At 39.8% G+C, this 12,564-nt stretch overlaps 1 protein-coding gene across 1 annotated transcript in view; it reads right to left on the bottom strand.

Annotated features, from left to right (window-relative positions):
• Nucleotides 1-12,564, bottom strand: part of CERS6 (ceramide synthase 6) — a 325,839-nt gene that overhangs the window by 8,535 nt on the left and 304,740 nt on the right. The window contains exon 9 of the mRNA XM_042949032.1: nucleotides 538-694. Coding sequence (XP_042804966.1) covers nucleotides 538-694 — 157 coding nt within the window. The remainder of the gene's footprint in view (nucleotides 1-537; nucleotides 695-12,564) is intronic.

The raw sequence follows: 12,564 nt of genomic DNA, 5'->3' as shown, positions 1-12,564 counted from the left end.
AGGGTGGCAGAAGGAAGAGAACAAACAATGAAAGTAAGAAAATGTCACAGAGAACATTCTGGAAAAGCCACTGCTCTCAAGAAACTTTATTTGAATCAGCCTCATGAGTCTATATTTAAACAAAGATATTTAGCTGAGTTTTATTGGAAAAATCACAAATGGGCATGCCGCATCAAGCAACCCTTTTCATAAAAGGAAAGAAATTATTAAATTTCTGTTTGGTAGAAGTTTAATCAGAGAAGGACCATGGGAGACAGAGGCAGTGAAAGAACACGACAAATAACATTATCATCATTAAATCTAGAATTATAAATACAGATCAGTGGGAATCGTCATCAAAGCGATACCACAAGTTAAAAAAAATTAACTGGACAGAAGAAAATGAAAATTTGGTTTGTGTTTCTAGGAGGTTATGCTAAATCATGAAGAAAAAATACAAGTTTTGATGAATTTTGAAATAATAGTATTTCTGCTGATGAAGAAGAACCAAAAATATAATTTTCTGGGACATATTAGAAATAGCAAGTTTTATCTTACCTTGCCTTTTGAAATAGCTTTGCAAGCCATTTTTATGATCAAGTAAGACCAGAAGCAGTTCAAGCCTTGTACTAGCAACAGCAGTAGATTAAACACCCACCAGGAAGGGTAAGGTCCAACGATCTCCCAGCTTTCAAATAACGTGGTATTTAACACCCTAAGGAAAAAGAGAAAGTAATCACTGAACACAGCTTTCCACTTTGCTTTCAAAGGCCCTTCAGTTAGTGCGCACCAATACAAAGCCAACTATATCCACTAACTAGTCCCACCCTGCAAGGATGGTCTGAAACGTGACCAGGTACTTGGAAGAGTCCTTACTGGAACTATTTCCCTGGTTTCTTAACACTCATTTTAATTCCAGCTGGACCAGTGAACTTCTTCTCCCCTTTCACTTCTGTTGTCATTTCCTCCATTAATTTCCATGACGTTTTGGGTTGTCATTCTCTCTCTTACTACTTGTTAAAAGGCCTGTTTTGTCTCCAAAGTTGCCTTTGGTCTTTAAGTGTGAGGAATACTATTTGATAACATTACATTGCAGGAACAAAGGTTAATTCCAGAAACACTAGTTAGGAAGTTTAAACTGTATGCCTAGCACAGTGGTGGTTAGAATATACTTACAGCCAGGCAAAAAGTATTTGAAGTAATTTGTTCTCTCTGTAATCTATCATCAAGACCAGGATGGAGCAGCCACCTGGGGTAGGTACATGAGGGCTGGTTTCAGTGCTTCACTCTTGTCCCTGCTGCGTCCTCTCCTATGACTTTAGAAGTTGATTCATACCTTCTGGACTCATATTATTGCCATAAAGAAACATGGTGCCCACAGAACTTCACAATCACTCTAACTTCCTTGCTTGCCTCCTAAGCTTACTGCAGGGCTTTGTCTGGAGATCTAAGGATGTTGACCAAACTCATCTAAGTGTATTTCCACCATCTGCCACTGCAGTGCTTTCTGGGACCCGAGGAGAAGCTAGGTGGACAATACTTATTGGCTAAGGGGTAGGGATGGAAAACTCATAAGACATAGGCTACTCCCACAAGAACAGAAGACAGATATATAGAAAATTTTAATTTTAATATAAGAGTATGATGAGTGCTTTGAGGGAGGTTAGGAAAACTACTTTGTTCATAAAAGGAAAGAAACTTAATTTGCACTTGGATAAGAAGAAAAAAAGGGGAATGGATAATAGACACAAACAGATTTCCCATCCCTAATTTCAGCAACCCTCATTTATAGGCCAGAAGGAGATGCACAAAGTATGTTTCTGATCCTGTCACACTAGTGGTCTCTCGAGAACAATGTACAAAAATCAATAGTATGGAACTGAATTTTATAATTCATTATAAGTGTATTACTCTACAACATAGAATTCATTTTGGTGGAAAGGGACTAATATTAGAAAATCTGTTAATATAATGTATTACACATCCATGGGCCAAACTGGGACAAACCCAGTTATTTCAATAGCACTGAAAGACATTTGGTAATGTTCAATTCCCCACTGCTGGTGTTTAAAAACTAGAGCTCAAAGGATTTCCTTAATATGATTTTAACCAGCTCAAGTCAGCTGTCATCATATTTAATTTTTTAACATTTTTATTTATTTTTGAGACAGAGAGAGACAGAGCATGAACGGGGGAGGGGAAGAGAGAGAGGGAGACACAGAATCAGAAGCAGGCTCCAGGCTCTAGCCATCAGCCCAGAGCCCGACGCGGGGCTCGAACTCACAGACTGCGAGATCGTGACCTGAGCTGAAGTCGGACGCTTAACCGACTGAGCCACCCAGGCGCCCCGTGTCATCATATTTAATAACACCAGAGTTACTGCCTTTCTAATCAGAGACAAACCACAATGAGCCAGCATCACCATTATTATTTAACACAATTCTGAAAGTTCTGGCCATTGAGTATGGTGGTAGAATGTCTAAGACCTCATTTGAAGTACATAAACATCAAATCTCTGTAACTATTTTAGAAATAGCAAGCAATAAAAATTTCTAATGATAGGAAACAGTTAAGAAATTAGTTTTCATTTTTATTCCAGAAATTATGAACTCACTCAAGTATTGAACATGTTTTAAGAGTTTCTTATGATAGAGAAAAATATGTAGTATCACCTCAACTTCATAAAATAAATATTGTTGACCTTTGAACAGCACAGGTTAGGGGCACCAACCCCTCATGCAGTCAAAACTGTGTGTGAAACTTTTGACTTCCCCCAACTTAACTACTAATAGCCTATTGTAGACTGTAAACCTTCCCGATAACATAAACAGTCAACACATATTTTGTTTGTTATATGTATTATATACTGTATTCTTACAATAAAGTAAGCTAGAGAAAAGTATTAAGAAAATCACAAGGAAAAGAAAATTCATTTACAGTACTATATTTATTGAAAAAATCTATGTGTAAGTGGACCCATGTAGTTCAAACCTGTGTTAAGGGTCACATAGACACAGAGAAAAGCCAGAAAACTATAATTCCTTGAAAGGAATTAAAGTCATTATAGACTTTCTTTGGTGAATTAAGGAATTTTGTATTTTCTTCCTTACATTCTTTTTTCCAAATCTATTAAAAATAATTAGAAAAAATACACGTTATTTTTAAAAAGGAGCACATTAGGATAAGCCTACATTTCAGTCTTGTTCATTATCCCAAGAGGCAGCCATACCAGCTTGCCAGCCCAGGGACAACAGATCGAAGTAAGGTTCAACCCCGTGGCAGTAAGGCAAGACCCACGCACCTTACACTTTTCTCTCTCCAGCACCTTGCAGAACACCTAGAAGTAACATGCTTTCTGGACATGTTGGTTGATTGTATGTGTGTTTAGTAATCAAATAAATAGGCCCGCACAAGGCAGCTCTGGAAAAATAACAATTTTATTTCAGAACCAGCTCTGCTTTGTGACATATTATATGTTCTGACATTCAGAGGGAATCTAGTTTCATTTGAACAGAAAGAGGTCCTGTAGAAATAGCAACAATGATTGCATTATGCTATTCATTATAAATTAGCCTTTGCTGGATCATAGGTTGAGAGCCTTTTTCACCATTATGATTTGCTGGGCTTAATTTGAACAAGGTGTCATGCAGTCACTGGTGACATGGCATTCACATTAATTTCTGAAATGCTGCATCAGAATTCATAGGCTTTGCCATGACAATCAGTGGCAGCTCTGAGATACTGCTCAAAAGTAATGGGATTTCTTTGAAAATTGACTTGGATGCTTGCAGAGACACTTGGGAAAATACACTCAGTGCACCCAGGGGATATATCTCTCAGTGAGAAGCTTGGTAAGAAAAACAATATATTAGGAATTTAAACTGGGGAGAGAGATATCATTACAGCACATGGACTCTGAAAAACAGCAAACCCAGGAAATGGGCATTGGTTTAGATACAGAATGTTTGATGAGGAAACTGTTCCTTTTTTGGGCAAACTGTTGAAATGGTGATTACAGGATTTTATCCTTTCTTGGAGGTTAGGGTTAGGAGTATATACTTTAATGATACTATTGCAAATTTATGGTGATAAGCTCTGAACATGGGTTATCTCTAAGCACTCATAGAGAGAGGCTTCTGGGATGCTGGAAACGTTCCAGATCTTGATCCATATGGTGATTATGTGGATTATACATATGTAAGCTTCACAAATATGAAAACGTATCAAGCTATATACTGAACAGTTGGGCACTATACTGGGAATCATACCTCAGTAAAAGAAAATGGAGAAAGTACTTTGTGGACCAAATGCCATCAACCTCTGGCTTGCATAATTACTATCATACCAGTGTTCCCCTCCCCCCCCCCCCCCCCCCAATAATCTGGTTTCACCATATGGCTTCTAAGAAAATAGATTCTTTTTTCTTTCCTAAGCAATGGGCTACAGTGTCAAACCTACTGTTGCTGCTCTCTACTGCTGTAGAGAGTTTGGAGCCATTAAGGGACCAGAAAGGATCATTTTCCTTTTCATTAATGTTAGGCTCACTTAACCACTAGATGGCACATCACGCACATACAAAGCATGCTCAAATAGGTCTATTCTACCAGAACTGTCTGCCAAGGTGTGGCTCCCAGCACAAGAATCACTGGATCTTCAGGTTACACTCTTCTTTCTAAGAATCTTGCTAAACAATGGGATGAGGAGGCTTCAGTCTGTAGTTATTTCTTCCTGCATGATTCTTGATTCCTTGCAGGGCAAAGCTGAGCTCCAGGCAATTTTTGGTGACATGCAGATGCACCATCTTCTACCCCAACAGATAGATTAGCCTTGATGAGTTATTTTAATGGATGTTTAATGAATCATAAGAATTTAATTTGACCATGACTTAAAATTACTTACCTTTTAGAGTCTTCATCTAAAATAATTATCACAGAAAGATTATACAGACTATCCTAGGTCATGGATATGGACGGACATTCATGCACAAGTGGAAAGTTTACAATCTTTTTTTAAAAGCAAAAACACAGTAGTAACATTTTAACATGATATTTAAGGACTTATTCATATTCTAAGCATCAATGTGATTTCTGCTTTCCCTTCAGGCCTCAGAATTCTGGAAGTCTCATAATGTAACACAGCACAAGTGCAGACGATCTTCACTGTTGTCTCATTTGGAAAAAGTATAACCAGTGCTTCATTCCTTCATTCTTATGACTGCCAACTCAAAGTTTAAGTTCATTATCTTTAATACATAAAGTTAGATGAACAGTCTCACTTTTGGCTCTAATCTTGCTTTTAAAATGTTACAGTAGTTTAGAGGTAGGACCATATATAATGGTGACTGAGATTTAAAAATGAGAGGCCCAGGTTCTCTTGTTGTGTGAATGAGTTACAAGTGGATGTTCATGATGAGCCCAAGCCCCTGACCACAGCAAGCAACCACAGACTATGCCTCACTCCTTCTCTCCACCCCTACCAAAAAGCTCCACCTGAGCCTTGGGTTGGGGATTTCTGGAATGATCTATATAAAAACCACAACAATAATTGGACCCATGTCTAATATCCAAAGAGAGCCAAGATTGCTTCTCTAGGAGAATCAGGGTCAAGGTCTCACTTTGAGTAGAGCTGCATAATACAAACGAGGGTAGATTAAAAAGTAAAATTTGCTTTATAGTCAAAATGAAGGTGTTCTTTACTTCAGAGCTTTTGAATGGTCTTGGCTTTGCTTTCCTAGGCAGATTTCAGTATATTTCATGATGTGTGGATCTCTGGCATATATTTTCATTTGAAACTACACAAAACATAAACGCAAAGTAGATTTGACCTAAAGACAGTCAATAATCTATTGGCATGTTTTGCTCATGTTAAAGTAGATGCTGACACAAAAGCACTTAAAACTTACTCTGAACAGAAACACTGGGTACTTAATACCTGAAAAAGAAGAGTCTGATAATTAATTCACTGTGATATGCAATGTTCTTTGTCCTGGTTCTCCTAAGGTAATAAAAGCTTAAGGCCTAAACAATTGGTCAAGTGTTGCATAGGCAAGGCTGCAAAAGGCTTAAAACCACGTGTGTAATTTTCTTTTAACATATAATCTCCCCAGCACCTCAGATTTTTCCAAAATGCTATTGTTGGTCAGCAAGTTGTTTTGGAGGAAAGCTCTGGGTAGCCTCTAGCATGGGTACCAAATTATTTTGAATAATAGATTCATGAAGTTTGTAGCAGACAGAGAAGTAATCTAACAGGAAGCTAAACTTGAACATGGATGGACCATCTCTGATTTAGCAGTGGACATACCTGTTCTGCCATATTCCCATCTGAATAAGACTGTGGGATCAATTCATTTATTTTTATTTTTTGGTCCTAGCTTGACCAGACTTAGGAACTGGTCACTTATACTCTTGTAAGTGGTGACTTCCTGGCTGGGGCAGATGTTTTTCTCAAAATTAGTCACTGCCCTCTTGGTGCTCCATTGCTGTCTGTCTGCCTGAATTCCCAACCCCTCCACTCGTCCACTTGTCTATGTTACTGATCTGCCAACCCGAGTCCCTCTAGCCAAGGCCATGTCCTTGATACATTCTGATTCCAACATGCTTGTTTTCAACCCTCTGCCTAGCCCTGTGTTGCCCACATGCCCCTTAAGATAGACTTTTGACTGGTTCTCTATAGCTAATTTTTATTGAGTAATTGCTGTGTGTTGAGTACTGTGCCAAACATGTTACACACATTGTTTCAGTTAGTCCTCTCTACATCCCTGTGAGATCCCTGTATAGTAGTAATACTTATACTAGCCAGTATTTATTGAGCATTAACTATATGCTAGGAACTGGGCTCTGGCTTTACATAACTCATTTAATCCTATTTTTTTTTTTTAAGTATCTGTTTTACAGATGAAGAAACTAAAACACAAGGAATGTAAATAAATTTTCCAAGGTCAGATCTAGTAGGTGGGGTCAGCTGGGATTTGAACCCACCTGTGTCTACTGGTCTGGGTCTTTAGGTCCCACTATTCCTACAGCCTTTATTCAGCTCCTCCAGACCTTTCCTTAGTCCTTCACCCTTGGCCCCAGCACAAGGCCAACAACTGCCATGTTACAACAAAGAAAGTACACAAACACACCTGTGCTTTAACATTTGTGCTTCCTATGGCCTGTCATTCCCAGCCCTTTTTCCCTGGGATTTTTATCCCTTGGGTTCAATATCTGCTTCCAGGCCCCTCTTGCTTAAATGACCCATTTGGGCTTATTTAACTGGTTTTCCCACTGTGGCCCACCCCATTCAAACCCTAAATCCTGACACAGAATGATCTCCATTACTGGACATCATATAATGCCTTTCACCAATACCTTGTCATGTATATGAAATATTTCAGACATAAAAGCAAAGATCTTGTTCTAAAAATGGGAGAAAGTGGGAGAGAGAGCCTTGTGCCTCCTGGGCAGGTGAACATCTAAGAAAGTCTGAGATTCCAGGCAATCATTCTCCACTTTCCTAAAAGAGTGTAAAACCATCACCCCATCATCATAGACTTAGGGTGGAATACCAGATTCTGAAACCTCCCCTTTCCTGCTCTTTCCCTGAAGGGCTGCTTCATGCTCATGTCCATTGTAGGGACCATGCCTAGCAAGACCAGTGACAGGTAGTGCTCTTGGGCCAAGGTGGAACAGGAAAATCTCACAGCTTGCCATGGGTTTCTTTGCCCTTTTCTCCCTTTTCCCTTCCCTTGGGGATGTGAGCCGTATTTTTTGTAGCAGTGAGAGAAAACAAAGGCCAAACACATACCAAAGTGGAACTCTGGTTGTGAGATTCTTTCTCTTATCGTCAAAGTTTCTGAGTCTAATCAATTAACTCAGAGTAGAAAAGACTGCCCATTCCTAGAGTCTACCGAACTCATTCCTGAGGGGACCCACTGGGCTCTGGTAAGAAATGCAGAGGGAAGGTCTAGTGGCCTTGTAGGAATATGTCATTTACAGTGTGGCTATTTACAACAGGAACATAGGCTGGTATAGTTATTTGCTTCTTGGGAGTGAATATCTTCCATTTGGCTCCCCATTCCAGGCAGTGGCTGGCAGCTGAGGCTGTATGTATTTTATCATTAGCTATTTAAATAGCACCTTCTGTGTGGGAATGGCTTTTAAGTCAGAAGAGTCTGCAGTGTGGTGGGTCCATGGTTATTTCCTTGATTACAGCTCATGGTGATGTGGTCTGCACATACCCTAGAAAATGAAATGAGGTGTGTAGCACCCATATTCATACCTATGTGCCGGGATTTCTGTGGGGAAATACAAAATGAGCATCTCTAGAGATGAATGGTAAGCAAGCATTAGTAAAATACATCACTGAGTCAACTGAACTATTTAAGAGAGCCTGAGTAATAGTAATACTTCCATTTGAAAGAAGTTCGAGGAATTTTCATGTTTATTAGACTGAGTCTCAATGATAACCTATGAAGTTGGCAGGTCAGATAAGATACCAACTTTTTGGTCAGGAGACCAGGATCTTAAAGTCTTATTTAATTATCCAAGGTCACAATATTATAGTTTTTGTTGTTTTTAATTTAAACATATTATTGCTTGGTCTCCTCTTTTTAAAAATTACATCAAAACAGAGGTTGTGTACTCTCCATAAAACTTTTAGCAAAGAAGAGTTAATAGGGAGGTTCAGAAGACATCATGTTTGGGCTGGCAGGCTAGCAAGACAGGAAGAATACGGTCCATCTGCCTCCTAAAAATCCCTTGAGAAGGTTCCAGTACAGTCTTGGCTCAGGGAGAATTTCCATATTTAATTATTCAGGGATCCACCTCCACCCAGTGGAGAAGCCTGAAGAGAGTTGGCATTACCTTAGAAACTCTCTATTAGAACTTCTTGATCCTACCTTCATTTGCCTAGAAGCCTACTGGTGAGATCTTTCTGCCCTATCAAGAGGTTTTCCTAGAGTAATGAGTCAGATAACAGGTTAACCCAAAATTACTAAAAAAAAAAAAAATCCCCAAGCTGAACAAATACTAATTATGTATTTTCAAAGAAAAAATCTATATCCTCACTAGCATATGTATGTCCTCTGGTCCTCAAGAAAAACAGGCCCACTCACCTAGCTAGCATGCACCTACTGACTGGTAGGTCTAAAAGGTAAGCTAAAGAATATTTTCTGCTAAAAAAATGACCCTCTCTCCTCCTCCTTCCTGATTGACTTCCTTATTCTCATATCCCATGTCTTATTAGCTTTGAGACTCTGACTATACTCAGTTCTTTCTGGACTACATATTTTCATAGGGTCTCCCCAGTGTTTGATGCCTGGCTTCCCAACTCTCTGGAAAACTCTGGCTTGCATGATGTTCCCTGCTCTAGGTGTCCCTGTCCTGGCTGCCCCCCTCCCCCCCACCCATGGCCACACTAAGCCACACCCTTGCCTGTGGGTAGAGATGGAGGGTAGAAGCAGGGCTTGTGGGAGAGAGGAAAGAAGGGTCTAGTTTCTGACTGTACCTACCTAGATTGTATTAAACCTCACTCCTAGTTATTAGCTCTGTGTGTGGGGGTAGGATTTGGTGTGTGGCATTTCTACACTAAGAAGTCACACCCTACTGGATTCTACTGACCTCATCTCTGGGAAGTGTTACCGGCATTTTTATTGTCTCTGTTTTTATTTAAATGTTTCTAGAATTCAATATTTAATTTTATCTTCGAGAAATATTCCCCCAAATTTTGGAAGTGCTGCTGCAAAGAAAAAATGTATCACAGGTCTGCAGTCTTGAGGGACACTGCACCGTACTCTCTATTAACTTCTGGTTGGCAAAGAGATACAATAAATGTGTCTTAAAGAATTGCCTCCCTAGAGTAAATCAGAGCTGATAGAACCAAGCTGTAAGATGCTGAAAATCAAGGAAAACAAGCAAATACCTGCCACTCCCTCCCGCCCCCCATTAAAGGGGAAAAAGAAAGAAAAGGGGGAAAAAACTCTAGGAGAGTAAATGCAGAGATTTAGACAAGAAAAATATGCTTTTGCAGGCTTCAAAAGTTTGGAAGAAAAATAACAAATATGAAACTATATGCATTGAACAATAACAGGGCAAATGATTAACAAAAACACTTCTAATCACAGCATTCTGGCTAAAAATGAATAGAAATCATGTTAACTGGAATCATTTCCAAAGCATGGACATGCTTGGGAGTGTGGGTGGTAAGTGAGCTTATGAGCTTACTCAGAATCTAAGAACAGGTGGCAACGAGTGTTATGTGTGAACCAGAAGTCAAAACACCTGGATTCTACGCTCAGTCTTGCATTCACTGTTGCTATGATGTTGGGAGTCTTTTTTTTTTTTTTTTTCCTGAACGGAAGTTTCCTCATCTAAAAAGAAAAGGCCTAAGATAAGACGATTACTAAAGGTTCTTTAAGCACTAACATAAATAGCCATACAAATTCTTATGTTTTTAGATTTACCTAAAATTTGACCTTTTCTGGTTATTTTCTCCGTGCATAAGAGACCCACATCATTGATGCAATCTTTTCAAGTGAATGACACTCATTTCTCTGAATCTAAAACTGGACAACTAAGGCCAAGAACACAGGAAAGGTTTTGTTTCATTCTACTTCCAGAAACATGGGAAAAAGTAAGAAAGTAGAGGGGTGCCTGGGTGGCTGAGTTAGTTAAGCGTCTGACTCTTGATTTCAGCTCAGGTTATGATCTCACAGTTCATGAGATCGAGCCCTGCGTCAGGGCTCTGTGCTGACAATGTGGAGCCTACCTGGAATTCTCTCTCTCCATCTCTCTCTGCCCCTCCCCTGCTCATGGTCACTCTCTCTCTTCCAAATAAATAAATAAACATTAAAAAAAAAGAAAGTAGAAAGCAAGGCAAAATGTTTAAAATCCCATCTTTAAGAAGGGGCCAATGAAGGCTGTAAGGCCTTGAGAAACTGTCATATTTATGACTGCAAACCTCTGCATAACTCTGGCTCGACTGTACTCTGAAATAGTGGGGGCAGCCCTAGCTTTCGGCAGCAGGGCATTTTCATCAGAATACAATGGCTACAGGATTCCTTAGTAAGCACTCAGCTAAGCTTTGTTGCAGCTGCCAGCTTTGTGCCCAGTTCCCTGCTGGTGCACTCCATCAGTTGCTTCCATGTGTAACCAGGCAGTCAGGGACACACGTGGCTGGCGTGACTTGTCGCTGGAAGTATACCCACAGCCCCTGGCTCATATTCCTGTCCAAGCCAGCAAAGCTAGAAGTCACCAACAACCAGCTTAATGATGTTGCTCTCTTTTATTTTCAATCTGTGTGAAAGACCTGAGGCACAGACTATATAACTTGATGCTGCTAGACACATACCACTGTCAAAAACAGTATTCTTATAATTTTCCCCCTATGATCAGTATATACCACTACATGTTGAATAAAAAAAATGACATCTCCAAAATTAACAAGACATCCTGGGTCCTCCGTCACCAACCCATGCAGCTATATCCCTGACAAGAATTTTAAGATGGGTAAGACTCTATACTCAAAGGCCTTACAAATAAAAGGAGAACAGATAAATGCATGGATTGTTAAGGTAGAGTATCTTAATATAATAGGTGTTCCAGGCAAAGGGAGTATTTTGAGTAAAGGTTTAGGTAGCCTGGAAAAGCAAAGAGTATACACAAGGAATCATGAATAGTTAAACTGGGTACCTGTTATGTAGTCATGAGAGAAAGAATGTTGGTTGGCATGACTTTGTGGAAGGTCTTTCTTGCTAGGAAGAGAAATCTATATTTACAATGGAAAATAAGGGAAAGTCCTGGATGATTTGGGGATGGGTAGGTGGGTGGGGCTGGAGTAGGCCTTGATTTAGAAAGAATCTCATAAAAACTGTGTTGGGAATGCTTTCCAACAGGAGAGAGAAGGTATGTGGGGACACTAGGTGCTACACTAGGGGCTACCACAGAGATCTTGGCAAGGGGACACAGGTCTCAGAAACAAGAGCAAGAGAGAGAATAGCATCTGGGAGAAACATGGCTGCTCTTCAGAAATAGTGCCCAGTGATTGTGGCTCATGGAAACAAATATTCCAGAATGGTGCAGAGCAGAGGGAGAGAAAAAGAATAGGAAGAATGAGATTTTTCATGTGAGAACAAAGCCCCGATTTATTTATCGAAATAGCACTGGCTCACATAATGAGAGTTTACACCCGGGTACAGTACCCGGGTGGTGCCAGACCACATCCTAAGCCACATCCTCAGTCCTTTTCCCTTAGGAAGGCAGTCAATTCATTTGTAGCAACAGGTTGTTAGTATCCCGGAAAATAGTAAGTTTCCTGTCCATATTTAAGCCCCCAGGTTCTTTTCACCTGATACTTACTGCTGTAACTTCACCTGGTGTGTTGGCCATTAGTATCACTTTTGAGGTAGTAGGGTTTTTGATCAGGGTGATTGCCATCATCAGTATTTAGCCAAGTGACACACACCTATCTTTTGAATAATATGGAGGCAAGCAAGGGATGTTTGGTTAATTATTTGATAACCAAGAAAGTTAAATGGAATTCATTTTATTTTTATTAAGTTTTTACTGTTTGTCCAACACGGCCCCCACTGTGGGGGATCCATATTAG

Source organism: Panthera leo, chromosome C1 (genome assembly GCF_018350215.1).
Source record: "Panthera leo isolate Ple1 chromosome C1, P.leo_Ple1_pat1.1, whole genome shotgun sequence".
In the NCBI taxonomy this organism is placed as follows: domain Eukaryota; kingdom Metazoa; phylum Chordata; class Mammalia; order Carnivora; family Felidae; genus Panthera; species Panthera leo.
The sequence above is the reverse complement of the archived record's forward strand: the minus strand, read 5'-3'. Positions and strand labels throughout refer to the sequence as shown.